Here is a 16,117-nt window from a genome sequence, read left to right as displayed (position 1 = left end):
TTTCACATATAGGGATGACACAACAGACCACATCACTGACATTGTTGACTTGTTTGTTTGGATTATGCAGAAACCAAAGTCTAAGTTGAGTTGAGTAGGAACAATTGGAAATTAAATATGTTATGTATGATACATGTAACTGTATTGTAAAAGCATTGTTGTGTGTGCACACAGCACTCAAACCAGGAGTTAGCCACAATTGATATGGAAGGAAAACTGCAACAATGCATCAGCTCTGTTTTAACCACCAGACTAACTAAGGGCCTCTATGAGTTCTACAGTTACCAACATTCAATCTTAAGTAACAAAATCCATACAAAAGCACTGTGTAGATCAAGATGATATGAACAGGGGAGGCAAAAAATACATTATGCTATGTTACTTTGCCAGGCTACAATTAACAACCACTACTTGCTGTTATCACTACCGAGCAAAAAATCACCCCCCAAGTTGTTGAGTTAAGAAAAATAACAAGTGTTCACTTCGATATATATACAGAATCTAGGATAATAGCTGGAACTGACCGGGTGTAATGTTTGCATTTATACAGAAAAAAGGTTTAAAGTTGAGTACAAAAGACAAAACTTGCAGGTACAAATACACTTCATTTACAGGAATAACGAGCACTTCACACTACAATATAGGCATTTTGCATCAAGGTTTAAAGCTCTTATTACAGTACAGGACAATAACAAGTGTATGGTCCATCATTCTTTTTGGCAAATACCTACCGCAAAATTTAAGTCAATCCTCATATTATCATTCTGTTTCATACACTTAAACTTTGATAAACTCATGATGAATTCAGAAGATTTTCAAACCCTACAAATGTACATTCTCATGTTTACTTTGCAGGTGACTGCAGCACAAAAAATCCTACTTGGGATATATGTAGCCAGTCAGCAAGTTTGAAATAAGAGATCTAAGCCTTGATCCATGGAAGGGTAGTTTCAAATTAATCCTCTTTTCTTCTTGTACTCTTCCAGGTTGAGTGATCGTTTTGGTGCACCGTCCTTTGGAGGGCCCACTCCTTTGGTCACGTTAATGGGTCGGGTAGCTGCAAAGGAAAAAGACAACTTTAAACACTGCATTAAAACATTATTCTCTCTTATCATATAGCCGGGTGACGTCGACCAATCAGAAGGCTCCATTCCACATTCCTTATGTCGCCGTAATGTCACAAATAGAGTAAAAATCGGGTATTTATTCATCCCAATCCATACATTAAACAAACCCAATAATCACCCGCATATGACCTCAGGTGACCCAATAGAACAGGCTCTAGTTCTAAAAAATCCAAAAATAACTTGAGTTGTGTTCCAATGACTCTAATAAGAACACCTGTTCCCTGCCTGTGACCCAGTTAACGTGAACTCTACCCAGTGACCTCAAGTGACTCCATATGGAACTATGTTCTATGTTCTATTCAGCATGTGCAACGGGTAAATTGTACATTGTGTCACTTACTGCATCGGTTTGGATAGGCTATCGTGTAAGCTATATGATAATAGCGTTAATGGCCCGCCCTTTCTCGGTGAATATGGTGTGATAAAGCGTTGTCAGTTGCTATAACCACCTCATAAAGCCACCTCGTTCGCTGCGCTCACTTGGTGGCTTTATTCTGTGGTTACAGCAACTGACAAGGCTTTATCACACCATATTCACCTCGGGGCGGGTCATTAACCCTTTTTAGACGTAATTCCAATCTCCGCGGCCATTTTGAAAAGCGGTCCCGCACGCACGTGATCTTGCACGAAAACGAGGCGCGTACGTATACTCAGCTGGCTTCCACAACAGGTTCCATTGGGGCATCGAGCGGTGCTGCATCTTCTTCGGTAAATTACGCTCTTCTACGGTGAAAGGTCGAAATATTTATACGTGTTACGAATAGATAAGGTTGTTATGAGCATTTTTGTTTAATTTCAGCCGGTAGAAATTACAAATCCCCCCTCATTTTCCGAATTTCTTGACCAAACTCATAATGTACGTTATACGCTAGCTACGCTCGCATGAAAAAATACGTAAATATATACTGACTTCATTCGTACAAAACCTGTATGGGGACGTGAAAATAACAGGTAGACATCCTTGTGGTTCAACATGTAGCGAAATTTTGGCGGTTGTTCCGGAAATTTCACGATCGCAAGTCGAATTTGGCCTTAGAAATTATTAGATATCGTCGTACGTAAATCGTCAATTGGGGGAGGGGGGGGCGTTCGTACGTAACTTCTGTTCTTTCAAAGATTATCCTCTACTTTCTCCGGTAATATTTCAGTTTAACTGGATTAACTTCCACAGAAACGTAAAAATGTTGAACTGAGATTCTAGCGGGACGAACCTTACCGCAAAAGTGACGGATGCGAGTCGAAAATTTAATCATTTTTTAATACTACGTCACGGTGTTGTACATGCCTTTCTAGTATTTTCGTGTAACTTCGCGGCAAATACTAGTACTCAGTAACTGTGCCTTCATTTCGGGTGGATTTGTGGTATCGGATTATCTTATATTGTCTTTTGGAGTTTAGAAATGGTTTATTATTGTTCTATAGTATGTGTAACACTGTAACGGTTTTGCTTTTTTTCAGACAAACACATCGACAACTGCCAAGAACGGATCCAAGAAGAGATTCAGTGCAGGGCGCTACAAAGCATATGGGTGCAACAGCTCAATGTACAAATGTATAGATGGGAAACAAGTCCTGGAGAAAATATAATTTTTCGGTATTCCCAGAAGAGTACTGGAAGACAGAAGTAAAGTCAATTATTTGGCTGCATGCTTTAATCAAAAGACAGAAGACAAACATGTACTATCCATACAAGGTGTTATTATATAACTTACAGTGGTCTTACTGGATTTACTAGCATGTTCAATAAAAATTGTTAGCTTATAATTAATAGTATACTTCTTTAAAAAGTGTGATGTCAGGACATCACAGAACATCATCATTCAATAATCACTTTGTACCATTTATACAATAAATTGAAAAGCCAACAAAGAGATGAGAACTAATGTACAATAAAATACCTGTTGTTCAAGACTTTAATTAAGTTTGCTTTTACATATCTTTGTTAATTGTTCACTAAGAATCATAAAAGTGAACATGACAGATTGTTAGCTATTGTCTGTGATTGACAACATCACCGACACCCAGCAGCGAGGAGGTCATCTGCGATAAGTATCAACTGCTTATTAAGATTTTTAAAAGTTTGTGATCCCAGACTAGGAAAACTGTTACAACAGGCACTGAGCTGGGTACATAAGGCCGTAACAGCTAGTGTAACTCTAGTCAAGCCCAATCACAGAGAATTTCATCAGTCTCATCCTCACTTGAACACAACTTGTAACTGAGGAGAAACAGGAGAAAGGTAGAGTTCAGCTGTCCTTCTTCAATTTTTTTTCCTTTTTTTAAAGGTTTCCATGGACCTGTCTGGTACAATTTCTTTCCACGCTTGACTCTTCTTGTCAGAAGTTCTGGCAGGATACTAGTAGTTGTCTTGAAAAAGTGGTCCAACTCAGGAACTTCGGATTCTCTTTGATCTGCCTGCATGTCTCCGTGAGAGATCTGTGTAAAAAAAAAGGGGAGAAAAAATATCCATAGAGACTTAGAGAGAAAACATGCACCCCATCATTTGTAGAACAACATGACCTACCAAACTCCCTAAATATTAGTCAGTGTTTTACTCACGTCTATCTCAACTCGAAATGTCCACGTATCTGTGAAATTTAATCCTCCCTAAATGTACAGTATTTGCCGCGAAGTTACAAAATACTAAAAATACTAGAAAGGCATGTACAACACCGTGACGTAGTATTAAAAATGATTAAATTTTCGACTCGCATCCCTCACTTTTGCGGTAAGGTTCGTCCCGCTAGAATCTCAGTTCAACATTTTTACGTTTCTGTGGAAGTTAATCCAGTTAAACTGAAATATTACCGGAGAAAGTAGAGGATAATCTTTGAAAGAACAGAAGTTACGTACGAACGCCCCCCCTCCCCCAATTGACGATTTACGTACGACGATATCTAATTCTAAGGCCAAATTCGACTTGCGATCGTGAAATTTCCGGAACAACCGCCAAAATTTCGCTAAATGTTGAACCACAAGGATGTCTATCTGTTATTTTCACATCCCCATACAGGTTTTGTACGAATGAAGTCAGTATATATTTACGTATTTTTTCATGCGAGCGTAGCTAGCGTATAACGTACATTATGAGTTCGGTCAAGAAATTCGGAAAATGAGGGGGGATTTGTAATTTCTACCGGCTGAAATTAAACAAAAATGCTCATAACAACCTTATCTATTCGTAACACGTATAAATATTTCGACCTTTCACCGTAGAAGAGCGTAATTTACCGAAGAAGATGCAGCACCGCTCGATGCCCCAATGGAACCTATTGTGGAAGCCAGCTGAGTATACGTACGCGCCTCGTTTTCGTGCAAGATCACGTGCGTGCGGGACCGCTTTTCAAAATGGCCGCGGAGATTGGAATTACGTCTATTAATCACAGCCCCAAGTACACATATACCAGGGCTTCAAAGACTTTTTCTGAATACCTAAACTGGTGCAGGCAACATGGAAAATTACCTGCACCAGACAAGTTTTACCTGCACCACTTAGAATTTAGGAAGTGTACATCATGCTGAAAAACTGGCTACAAACCATTGATTCTTTCATTCATAGATGTAGGTGGTAACAGTCAATGTACAATGTAGCTAATGAAAATCCACATTCACCATTCCTACATTTTGTACATTTATTTACAAACCCAGTAAATGGACATGTATATGTGAACTTCAAGTGTAAATAGTGTAGTTTTAACAGCATAGGATATGCTTAGAGCAGCTTGTAAGTAATTTTATACTTTTTCCTACAAGAATGCATTCAATAGTTTCATGTACATGTAATATACATGTGACCATTATATCGTCAACAGCAGAATTTGGTACATGTAAAACTAAATGACCACAATGGATAAAACGTAGAAACACTAATAAACACTTGAATGACAGTCAAAATGGCGTACCCTTTTCTGGAAGGTCTAGGTCTATCTTTATATCAAAGTCGTGAGCAGAAAACAGGTCCTCAGAGTGATCGCCCTCCCCTGGTTTGTTCTCCGTACCGGCCGGCCCGTCCACCTCTGACTTGGGCAGCTGCGGCATCTCCTGCAGCTGTTCCTGTGAGGTGGAAGGGTGGACAGCAGGCCTCTGCTGTCACACAACTGTCAATACCTTCACACAGCCCCCCCCCCGAACGTGTACCACCTTCAACATCCGGATCAACAGCATTGTAATTTTTTTTGTTGAAAGTTACTCATAAGTTCTCCTTGCATCTTACTTCTTTTTCCGTGGATAACGAAGAAGCTAGGATGCTAAGTTTCAGACCTTAGTCCTTTCATATCTATTAATCTCTAAAAAAAGGGGGTAGTTGTATACAGTTACAAAGTCCAAAAATTAATGTACCATACCAGGAATCAGGTTTGTAGGACAATGTGCAATATCTATTCACCACAAAAAAACCTGTCCCCGCCTAAAAATGTACTGTTTTTACTGATAATTGTATATTTGTATAAATGTAGCGATGACCACTCACGTTAGGTCCCTGTAGACCTTGGTCACCACCATAGATCTCATTCAATCTCTGGACAATTTTGGCAGACATAGCTGGATCCCTCCCCTGTAAAGAAAACATAGTGTAACATAACTGTAAGCGTAAAGTATTAGTTATTTCACTCCATACTTAAGTATGGAGGGAAATACTGTTTTTACTGATGATTCTCCTCCTTCTTCTTCTTCTCCTCCTGCCATTTCTTTAAATTGATTCAATTCCTTCATTTTTGGGCCAAACGACCTGGAATTTCGTATAAAGGTAGAGTGGGTAAATACCCCTAGGCGTTTTTTTATTTTTTTGATACAAGCTTTTACAATCGTTTTATTTGCGTTTTTAGCTGTTCCCATAGGAAAGTACTGTGGGGCGTACACGCGTGACGTAATAAGAAAGGAATTCGGGGGGCGGGCCCAAATATGGGCATGCAAGCATGAACCTGACGCAGCCTAATCTTTTCTTCTTGCTGATTGGCTGTTGGATTTGATTGGATTAACTCAATTAACACCTGTTCAAAGCCATTCCATTTTGACAGTATGAACTCAAGTGTTTTGGTAGGTACAGCACAGGCCACGAAATACGCATCAATTTTCGAGGGACGTTCTGCGGGAGAGTGCAGGACGCTGTGCGGGACTTCCCTCGGGAGAGTGCGGGACGTCCTCCGGGAGAGTGCGATACGTTCTGCGGGAGAGTGCGGTACGTCCAGCGGGAGAGTGCGGTACGTTCTGCGGGAGCCAGACATTTTGCTCTTCTCTGTTGGAACAACGCAAGTTGGAGGTCAATGACCTGCGCCCGGCGTGTAAACAAGATTGGACAGGGAGCGGCTGTAATATCAAAGGAGCCGGCGGCTTCTGCTAGCCGGGTTGATAGTTAAGTAACATCAAGGTGGTTCAAAAGCAAACCTGATAAAGAAGGAAACCCCGTAGTTAATAGTTGAAAGTCTTGGTGGCTTGAGGCGATCGATACCGCCATGCTGTTTACTTTATATGACATACAATGCAGTGAGTGATGTGTATCGCAACGAGTTAGCTCGGTTGGTAACGCGCCAGACGGCAATCCCAGAAATTGTGAGTTCGAACCCCAGTGCATCGGATATTAACCAGTGCATCGGATATTAACATTTTAAACAATTTTATCATTTTTAACAATTTTATCAGTTTTAACAATTTTATCAGTTTTAACAATTTTAACAATCCTGCATTTTAACAATTTCAACTATTTTTTGATTTTCGTTGTTTTGCTTTTAACATTCAAAAACTGATTGTTCTTACTCAAGAATGTCAATAACTTAGAATGTTAGTCTTTTGTATTTTCCAACATACAAACCAAAATCACTTTGATGTTGTCACAAAAGTATGGAGCTGACAAGAGAGAATGAGTACGGTACTCTGCCAGTGTGAAGAATCTACAGAGGTATTACCAGTCACTAGTAGCAAGAGATAGACCACATTGAATGATGACGATGAGGACGAATCATATGGAGTACTATCATAGCTTAGTACAGAAATTCTACTGCTTTACTTTACTTTACTTTCTTTCACTCTGTACATGCAATTAGCTCACTGGCATGATTTTAAAAATAAAGGTTATGATAATCATATTATATGTATAGCTTATTCAATGTATGGCTTCATAGTTTATGTGATTGTTAATAAGGCCATGTTGATTTGATTGTATGGATGGCATCTGTGCGCGCATCGGTTTTCGTTAATTTAAAACTAAGTTTACGACATTCATACAAAACATCTGGAAACTAAGCAAACATACTCTGTAAATTGATTACTGTAATTCCCGATTTTTTTTCACTGTACCGCAACGTAACGCAAGCAGGAGGTCAATGTTCACGGTTTTCACTGTCACCTCTGTACCGTGAACTTATCTTTACAGTTAGGAAATAATTCCTGGACTTTCTTTTTCCTGCAACTGTCACCGCCGTGAATATATAGTTCCGTGAACATGTCCATGTTTCTCAGACCGTGAAAATTTTGCTACCGTTAGTAGTAGTTGCAATTTCGTCATTAGTAGTATTTAGATACCTGCAATATGTAACTTTGAAATTGAGATAAGTGTAAAGTAAAGCTGTCGAGATTTAAAGTGCTTGTCGTTGTATCTTTGTAAAAAAAAGGGAGATAATGGCCAAGTGCCATTTTTGTAAATATCTGTCGAGATTCAAAAAGCTTGTCCTTGTATGATTGCAGTATGATTTATTCAGAATCTTCTATTTTTGTATGGGGAGGGAGATGGAGTGAAATATTACATTTGCTCCGAAGCAAATGTTGGCCTTTCTAGTTGTGATTAATTTTGATGTATTTCAGTGTTTCATGGGCAAGTTTTAAGCATTTCTTCGCGCGCGCATCCTCTTTTTTGAGCTGTTGACCTTCAACAGTAGTAATTTGAGAGGGTCAGAAGGTCTTTTTGTAGGTCCTTGAGCTGTGATTCACTGAAATGCAAATGGAGACACCAACATGGCAACAGACACTAAACCCAATATGAAGGGGTATTAACTGTTGTAGAGTTCAAGCTTTGTTCCAACACAAGAAAGGAACTCACCATAAGCTTTCGGACGAAAATTTATGGTCAGTTCCTCGTGTTGGAGAAAAGCATGAACTGGAAACGCAAATGAGCTTTTATTCCAATATGAAAGTGATTTACATAGACAGGAATTTCTTTCTATCTTACAATATTGCTTTCCTTTTCTCAGGAAAATTGGGCAGAGGAAAGTTCACTGTTACATGCCTTGCTAATGATGGTGGGGGTGCAGTTTCTGCGGCGGAAACAGTCCATCTTCTGGGTTCGGAGTTCCTGCATCTCTGTCTTAAACGCCTCCTCCGCCTGGACCAGGTTGCGTTCTCGGTTACGTTGGTTGATGTAGCTGGGCAAGGACATGAACACATTTAAATCAATCTGGTCTCAACAGCCTGTCTAATACAATGAATCAACAATGCAACAGGTTGGGAACAACATCCCTGTAAAGAAAGCAGCTAGAAAGGTAGCCTTACAAACTACTTCTCTGTTTATTCTCACTCAAACACATTCATGCATATGGTGACCAGCCCCTCTAACTCTGTCCTGCAACTTGCCACATAATGTAATTTATCCTATAGCGTTAGCTACTATGGTGATAGCCTCTGATGAAGGTCATTATTTTGTGGAACGGAAGGTGATCAGAAACAGGGCAAAAACAGTATGTTTTCCTCCTGCAAAAGTGAACATATCAATAACATTAATACTAAATTTAAGTAAAGTAAATCTAAACAATAACATAAATCAATTTGAAGACAGACATAGTTACCTGATAGCTGAGATGTTTTTCTGGCGGAGACGGTTCAGCTCTTCAGCCCTCTCTTCAAGTTCCTCTAACTTGTCTGACAGAACCTGCATTACAACAGTAACGTTTAAAAAGCCAACTCTTAAACAGTCCGTGAAAACAGTCCTGGAACCATATTCTATAGTTATCTATAATTGAAATTACATTTCAAAACAAGTGACAGTACTTCAATGTCAAGGAGGAGCCCCATTTCCACCAGACAGCTGTATCACATTCACCCACCTTAGCCTTGTCTGTGTCCCCCGATGCCTCTGCCATCTCCTTCTCTTTCATCAATGCTGTTTTCTTCATCGCAAAGTTGTATGGTGATTTCTGGAATCTCTCTTTCTCTTTGACAATCTAGGATAGAATGAGTTTTTTTATAAAGCATTTCTAGTACCACCGTCCACTTTTTTACCTGCCAAAATTTTGTAATGCTCAGGCTCATTGCAGCATGTAACGTTATGGAACTGAACTCAATGACTTTAAAGTAAAATGATTGTCATTTGTCACCAACTTGAGAACATTCAAATAATTTTCCACCTTTAAAACAATAGGTGTTTTCCATCATTGATTGAACGACAAAGACACAGGCAAGTAACAAATGATTGGATGGCACAATTATGGTACCATGTAATGGAAACTTTTGAGACTCAGGTTTAATGACTTTTTCCAAACTGAACAATATCTATCATACATGTAGCCCCTTAGGAATCATTCCTTATTATTATTAGCTCAATTTTTTTTTTTTTTTTTTTTTAACGGTATCGCTCAATGCAAGGCCAATTAGATTTGGCCACTTCTAGGCATAGAGCTAGAGGTACTTAGGGGAGTATATTGTAGCTATGTCATGAGATGGCGGTGGACATTTGTTTTGAAGCTTTGTAGATTGTAATCGGACGGAAAGCAGCTGTTTGGAAGAGAGTTCCATAATTTTGCAGTCCGGGGAAAGAAGCTGTTGTTGTAATATGACTTGGAGACAGGTATGTTAACGGTGTATTGATGAGAACTGGAAAGAAATGAAACTTACTGCCTCAATATCATCCTCCTTGAAGTCGTACTTCAGTGCTTGCTGTATATCATTGTATTTGGACTCCACTTCATCCATGAAGGGCAACTGAAAGCCTTTAGTCATCATCTGTTTGGTGATGGGGAGGAAAAAACTTCTTTCAAATTGCCACTTGGATTTCATACTCTTCTCATAATAACTTACAGTATGTGTTCTTTACGAGCACTTTGTATAATGTGACTAAATTCTTAAAAAATTGACAAGGATTACATGAAAGTAAGTGCAACTTAGTTCAAATTCAGGTTTTACATATAGCATGAGCATGTTAGAAAAGTGTAGGAGGCACAAAATGTATCTCATAATGGAAGCGGGTTTTGTGTTACAAGGGATCTGGGTTGACTTCTTTGAAAAATGTACTGTACAATACAAGATAAAAAGAAAACATTTCCTAAGTGTGCTCAATAATCATCCCCCTCCCTGCTGCCTAACCATAACCAATACAAATTTGGTACCAAATGGCTACCTTAGCATGCTGAAGGTTAAAGATAATATGATGATATACCTCTTCCCTCCACCTGAGAAACTCTGACTCTGTAAAGTCCTGGTTGGAGACAAACTCCAGTCGGAACACTCTTTCATCCGTTGCATGCCTGTAGTGGGAAATGTGATCATTGTAACTTCAGGGACAGAAGTATTGTTTATTGGTTGTTTAATTGATAGTTTGTGTGTTTGTGTCAAGTCTCCACTAGGGCCTGGGGAATCGAGTCATTTGAGCTTGAGTGTCACAGAACACTTTTCGCATCCTATTCCTAAGGAATTTATGCTATAATTTACACGAATGTATAGTGAATATCTGTTGTCCTCAGGAATTATGGAGATTGATTTAATGGCTCCTCATAACTTAAACAGGTCTTAGAAATGCCTGCCCAACAACAAAAACAACCCTGGCATGCTATTACTGTACTCCTGTACTGTATAAACAAAGAAATCATTTCAGTCTGGCAACATAAAACAGCTAATGGAAGAAACTACAATTCCGTATACGTTTCTTTAAATAAACACCACATACAATTAACATTCAATCATTGCAATCATGGCCTTGTTCCAAAACCTACCTGAGCCTGAGCCCCTTATTGGTGCGAGTGCTGCCCAGCTGGTATACTTTAGCCGTCTCTACAACATCAATGATCTCTGCAATCTGAAGAAACAAAAAAATCTCCTTCATCCCCTTTACCTTGGATTATCATTTACTAGATTGGCACTGGTGAACAAGAATGCACAATTGCAAGTTGACTTGCAGAGGGAAGAAACTTACTCTGTAGACAGGTTTTCCATTGTGGTTTCCAATGCCGATCCTTACATAACAACCGGCGACTGCTTTCTTGAAGAATGGCATATGGCACCATCTGGGAAACGTCAAAACGGTAAATCATTGATGCTGCAACGTGCAAGCATGTCATGGAGTTATGATTCACTGAAATGCAAATAGGGACACCAACATGGTGACAGACACACCCCCATGAAAATACTCATAGACATCTACTTTACAATATTGCCTTCCTTTTCACAGAAAAAAGGGCAGGAGAGGAGAGGGTTCACTTTCACAACTGGACCAAGAAGAAAAACTGTGTCACTGTGAATAACTATATACTGATGTAGACAGACACCATTATAGACACAGGCATGTGGCTCACCTCTCCAACTTGTGTCTGGAAAGCCGGATTCGGTTGATGTCGTCTTTACTACTGATCATCTGTGGTCGCTTCTCTGTCCTGCAAGACAAACACAAAGACTTTCTTTAACCTAATTTTGAGTGGTAAAGGTATATAATCAGTCTAACAGATATTTTTTTTATAGCTTGATAAACAAGCACTTTGAATGATGTTGATCTGAACATAAGGCCTAGGAAAAAATGTTATGTTTCCTGTTTCAGTCCTGAAAAAGTAAGGTCGGTAGGTTACAGGATTAGCATTTTTTTCTTTCTTTTTTTATAAGTCTACTTTGGCAAGCTCTAGTGATTGAACTTGCATGAGGACACTTATATTTTCAATGTCAATGTGTTGGAAAACCGATTGTACAACTCAAATGTCGGATCATGGAGCTAGAAAAGATCGATCAGCTCAAAAAATGTATGCCCCTTGCAGGGGTCCACCCAAAAAAAAAGGCTAGGGTCAGCAGCTTTTTCTAAGGTCGGTTGGAAAACAGGAAAAGCAACATTTTCTTTCCAAGGCCTAATGGCAAACGGTATCCTCTAACTTACTCTTCCTCCTCCTGGTCAGATACAGCGTAGGAGGCATCGCTCTTCGACACCTCGGACTCATCTGAGCTGCTGTCACTGTCATCATCATCACTGTACACATCACTGGCCTTCAGGGGGGGCTTCTTGGCCTGTAGGGCTTCATCTTAGGGGCAAAACAACCTAAGGTTAGTCTCATGTTTTCAAAAACTGTTGGATTGCCTTGTACATGGAGCACTATTTGACTCAAAGCCACAAGCGTGTTTATGCTTTTGAGTGTAATAAAACATTAAAATGTCAACACACAACAGATATTAATAATACACTAACAGCACCCTTTTCTGCTTCTGTAAAGCAGATGCTCATCTCTTTAAGGTATTATATAATTTTGTTTTTACATAAACTTTATTTCAATTCTCGCTGACACACATTATTAGATTTACTTCTACAATTTTAAGTTTTTCTGTTTTTTTTTCAAGCTAAGAAAATTTTCCAACTATGCATGCATATTCAGGGTATACATGTTTTTGATTGTAGGTCTTTTAAACGTGACATAATCTTAATAGAATCTCTGTGAATAGCTCGAGTTTTGGGCGCACAAAAGTGCATATATATGCACCCAGTTTTTCGACCTTGATGCCCTACTCCATGTATACTGACCAGTCCATTCTCCGGGAGGAACCAGACCTTCAGTAGACAACATAAACGACGACGGGCAAACGGAGAAAACAAATAGGAAAGGAAAATAAAGTTTACCGGTGAAATAAAGAGACAAGTATGTCACTCCATACTGTGAAACAAGAGACAAAAGAAGGCAAAAGATGCACAGCTTTGTCAAGATACATGTATGTTCTGATTTTCAAGAATTGAAAATGAATTGGCAATTAGAGAAAGAATCTGTGCACCAACAACATACTTTTCTTCTGCTTCTGCTCTCTCTGTGCCTTGAGTTCTTCAATGGCTAGAGACTTCTTGTCCTTCTTGGAGTCGACGGTCCGCCGGCGTTCCTTACTCCGAGTGGCGGTGGCTGAAGCTTCCTCCTCTTCGCGCTGTTTCTTCTCCTTTTCCCTCCTCTTCTTCTTCTGTTCTTTCTTTGCCTTTCGAAGTTTCTTCTCAATTTCAAATCTGTGAGGCAATGATAACAGATCATCATGTTAACCAGCAAACTGCATCAAATGGACACATGACAAAGGCATCATGGTGAAAGATATTTTTCCTACAGACCATCTCAATCAGCAAAAGGTGCTTACTAGAATACATACTGCCATTGCTGTTTTCAAAGGCATATACTTTTTAAGCAATGTTACCAGTGCGTCAGCAGAATGTACCACACGAAACCCCAATTTTTTGGTTTTCGTTGGATGTTTGGTCAACATTGCATCAGAATTTTGCCTGTTGAAGACATCCTACCCCCAGTATAGATGGGATGTCATCCTTAAACACGTGAATATGACTTTAAAAGAGATATTCTACCAAAGCAATATGAACAATGCATATAGGTTTGCTAACATGCTTATGTAACTTATATCTCTTACCTTGTCTTCAGGACTTCTCTCTTTTCAATCCTGTTGAACAGCTCCTGTTCTCTCTCCTTTTCTGTCATCTGCTCCAGCCTGGCCCTGTCCTCGTCATCTCCCATCAGGTCGTCGTCGTAGCCATCGTTGAACTGTTCGTTGTCCGACCCGCTCCCCGAGTCAGAACCACTGTACGAGCTGCTGCTGTCAGAGTCAGAAACTTCTCCTGAAGGAGAAACAAGTGAGCGTGAGTCAGGATCAATGCTGCAGCAAGAAATACTGTAAAAGCAACAAAAGCACTCTTTTCCCAAGACTAAAGATGCAATGTTCTTGTCTGCCATGTTTTCGGACCACCCCGTAGGTGTAGCCAAAAATGAAGTCCCTGGTAAGGAATTGCATTTGTGGACTCTTGCATGGGTGAAATTTTAAAAACACTTCCAAATCAGGATACTACATCATGTAGTATCCTGATTTGGAAGTGTTTTTAAATTTTGCTGTAACCACAGGCAGACTATTTTATACATATAGTATATGTATAAAGTAGTCTGCCTGTGGTTACAGCAATGGGTGTACAAAATGTATGTCTCAAACAACAACCACTAGAAAGCTTTAAATAACTCTTGCAATCAAATGTGCAAAGATTGAGTGTAACAAGTCTTTCAGTGTGATATAGCTAGCTGCCGCCACGCCGCGTGCCTGAGAAGCTGGTGTGTTATGCCAAAGGGCAGTTATACCGGCTATATCGATACAGATAGTCAGATACAGACATTCCTGATGTGGAAACTACAAAACCTGTGTATCTAAATCTGAAACCTAAGAATATTTGCCTGATATTAGTGATAACTTTGTGATAAAACTTACCTTCTTCGGGTTCAGAGTCCTTCTCTGAGTCGGAGCTGTCTGACAGGGCTCGTCTCTGTTGCTTTTTCCCTGCCTTCCCCTTTCCCTTCTTCTTACTTTTACTGCCATCTAGGGTCCACTGGAGTACATAGAGGCAGATTCACAGGTGTTACTCATCATTAACATTATGTCTAGACTAAAGGCACAGCAAGATGCCAACAATAGATTTTTTAAATAGTTGCCACAATTTCCCCAAGCTGTTACCCGCATAATACCCGGTACTATCTAATAGAAGACCACCAAAAGAGTGTATGTTTCTAATGTACTAAGATCACAAAACATTGCATCACATTGCATGATGTTCGACTATTTATTATTCACTGCCTTCAAAGAAGTCAAATCTTTGACACTGTACATGTAGTTAGCCTTCGGGCATGATGGCGCAAATAAAAAGTGATTGTACATGTACCATAGAACAACTTGTAACTGTGTCCCATTGTTGAACAACTGACAATCTTTGCAAAATGCCTAAGTTAATGACTACAATTTGTAGTACCTTTACAGTAATTATTGTACTGTAGTGTACTGTACATTCATTAGGGAAAGGGCTTACGTCATCATCATCATCTGATGTCTCTGACTCTGACGAGACGGGAGCGGGATCTGGTTTCTCCTCCGGTTCTGGACTACTTCTCTTCCTCTTGGCTAGTTTGGACCACTCCTACAGTGCAGAACACAAGGTGGTACATGTATCGATCAATACCAGAGCTCCTGCTGCAGTACCTTAGAAAGCTGCTAGGGTGGCCATAATCTAATCATGATTCTTCTTCAATTTGCCAACATACCAGATATCATAAAGATCTTCCACAACTTCTGTTAAAAGACATACACACAGGCAACCAGGCCCCAAATCATAACCTTTCTTGACTAAAGGTGACAATTTAAGGGAACAAGGACGGAATCATAAATTTATCATGTGTTGAATGGTTTGTGTCACTTGTTGACTGGCATTATCATTCTTCCTTCCTCTTTTGAGTCAATGCATTGGTTGGGAGGGTGGGAAATGACTGGTAAGTGTGAACAAGTCGAGCAAAATTTTAGTATGTACAGGTATGCAACATATTTTTTCCTTCGTAAAATCAGTGGTGCGGATTTTATTTTAATACAACGCAAAACTAGCTTCCGTGGCAGAAAGATCCCTAGTCCCTACGTAAGACAGACGCACACACAGCACCAGCAATTGGAGACTGTGGTGATTTTTCACAGCCATATATACTTGCACGATGTCACTTTCAAAATCTCAGCATACATATCTAGAGGCGGCCATGTTCAACAAAGCACGCACTGCTTAGTCGCTGCTTTTTACGGCATCACAATCCCTACGGACACACTTTTCTCACAAAATTTGGGCTACAGTAGTTTATACATAAGGTGGAAAGCCCACCTTGTCCAAATCCTCATCACTACCGCTGTCATCACTGTCAGAATCGAGCAAAACTTGGGACTTCTTGCGTTTCACCATCCTGATCGTCCCTAATGTTTGCCACTTCCTTCCCACAATCCTCTGGGCGAAATCTTATGACGCATGCGCAGTAGGAAAGGTC

At 39.8% G+C, this 16,117-nt stretch overlaps 1 protein-coding gene across 3 annotated transcripts; it reads right to left on the bottom strand.

Annotated features, from left to right (window-relative positions):
* On the bottom strand, positions 1–16,114 carry LOC109488199 (RNA polymerase-associated protein RTF1 homolog). 3 transcript variants are annotated; one of them, XM_019792380.1, is made up of 17 exons: positions 15,958–16,114; positions 15,127–15,234; positions 14,535–14,652; positions 13,695–13,899; positions 13,076–13,284; positions 12,184–12,325; positions 11,618–11,695; positions 11,239–11,329; positions 11,039–11,121; positions 10,486–10,573; positions 9,945–10,052; positions 9,158–9,274; positions 8,900–8,982; positions 8,344–8,479; positions 5,596–5,679; positions 5,030–5,213; positions 1–1,057 (listed from the first exon to the last, which is right to left on the bottom strand). In XM_019792380.1, the coding sequence occupies exons 1-17, from the start codon at positions 16,033–16,035 to the stop codon at positions 951–953; spliced, it is 2,019 nt and encodes a 672-aa protein (XP_019647939.1). In that variant the 5' UTR covers positions 16,036–16,114; the 3' UTR covers positions 1–950. The 3 variants fall into 3 exon arrangements, with proteins under 3 accessions (XP_019647939.1, XP_019647940.1, XP_019647941.1); XM_019792381.1 differs by having other exon boundaries at positions 5,030–5,210; XM_019792382.1 differs by having other exon boundaries at positions 5,030–5,180.
* Between the last annotated feature and the right edge of the window lie 3 nt (positions 16,115–16,117).

The sequence above is a fragment of the Branchiostoma belcheri genome, unplaced genomic scaffold (genome assembly GCF_001625305.1).
Source record: "Branchiostoma belcheri isolate BF01 breed outbred unplaced genomic scaffold, Haploidv18h27 scaffold92, whole genome shotgun sequence".
NCBI classification, from domain to species: domain Eukaryota; kingdom Metazoa; phylum Chordata; class Leptocardii; order Amphioxiformes; family Branchiostomatidae; genus Branchiostoma; species Branchiostoma belcheri.
Note: the sequence above shows the minus strand (reverse complement) of the source record. Positions and strands in the feature narration are given on the sequence as shown.